Source organism: Sinocyclocheilus rhinocerous, unplaced genomic scaffold (genome assembly GCF_001515625.1).
Source record: "Sinocyclocheilus rhinocerous isolate Xijiao unplaced genomic scaffold, SAMN03320098_v1.1 C36504322, whole genome shotgun sequence".
NCBI classification, from domain to species: domain Eukaryota; kingdom Metazoa; phylum Chordata; class Actinopteri; order Cypriniformes; family Cyprinidae; genus Sinocyclocheilus; species Sinocyclocheilus rhinocerous.
In genome coordinates, this window is record NW_015782195.1 from 1 (window position 1) to 1217 (window position 1217).

General features: G+C 38.8%; 1 protein-coding gene across 1 annotated transcript; it reads right to left on the reverse strand.

The window, feature by feature from the left end:
* Positions 1-78: 78 nt before the first annotated feature.
* Positions 79-1192, reverse strand: LOC107736118 (kynurenine--oxoglutarate transaminase 3-like; the record flags this gene model as incomplete). The annotated part of the gene is made up of 4 exons (XM_016547613.1): positions 665-1192; positions 529-593; positions 306-450; positions 79-228 (listed from the first exon to the last, which is right to left on the reverse strand). Coding segments are annotated over exons 1-4 (447 nt in total), but the record flags the coding sequence as incomplete, so codon positions are not given.
* Positions 1193-1217: the final 25 nt, after the last annotated feature.

Consider the following 1217-nt stretch of genomic DNA (forward strand, 5'->3'; position numbering starts at 1 on the left):
AAAAAAAAAAAGAGTAGAGAGAATGCATAAGTCATAATCTAGTGCAATTATATATTGAAAGTGCTAAATATACTTTACCTCATCTCCCTCCTCAACCAGAGCCTGCATAGTGCTGAACAAAGATCCATATCCACCTACTGTAGCCAGGATCTCTTTAAACGGGTCGAGCTGACGGTCATAGACTTTTCCATATACTTTTGACAGGGCTTTAACCAGTGTTGGGTGGCCCTGAAAACAGAAATGTAGCTATTTGAGTGGTTTTTCAACATAATACAGGATAATCATAAAGTGTGGACAGAACATACAAAGCCACGTGTGTACTGGTTCAGCCTGTCAACCATTGCAGCCTGAGCGAGACCCTCTTTCACATAGGAAGGTGGAGGAATATCTGGGTAACCCTGTCCAAGATTGACAATGGAAGGGTCTGCTGCCACTGATGTGAAGGCCACCCTAAAACACAACAGACACTGTTAGAAATATTTAACACATGTCTGTGAGAAAGTGTTAGCAAATAATCTCTATTCTTACCATACATTCTTGTCCAGACCTTCTATCCGTTTCGTGTTCTTATGTTTTATGGATGCCATCTTGTCCTAAAAAAGGGAAAGAACAAAATAAAGGAATGTCAAAGAGAAATGAATAACTCGGCAAAACTTGCACTCACTTGGCAGGATGTGAAATTTCTAAATCTATTGGTTTGTAATATGCGTGGAGCACATCTGAAAACACGAAGTAGATGAATAGGATTCATATCTGGCAAAAAAAAAAAAAGTCAAGATCTTATCAAATATTCATTGCTCACTTCAAAACATTGCGGTCACGGATATAAAACTCCTTTCAGTTCATTAGTCGCAGTACAGTATAAGTATTTTGTGTTTGAAAGAAGCAGATTCGCCCTGACGCAAACGTCCTACGCCTCTAAAACGGACCAATCAGTTGGCGCTTTTTATAAAGAGTCGATAAAAGACTGTTGAACAATTCTGTGTTCTGGAAGTGACTGGTCCTACTATGGTGAGGTTCGTCGATATTAATTAGTTACGTGATGACCTTGCCCTTCCGGAACTTTGGAAGATACCGAAGTCCGCATAAGCTGTTTAAATATTTATGAACTAACGTTATCTATCTTCTTAGCAGTGATGAGAATTCCGGCTCATTTCCACGGATCAGTTCTTCTTCATTTCAAAGAACTTCAAAAACGATTATAAGATTTATTTTAC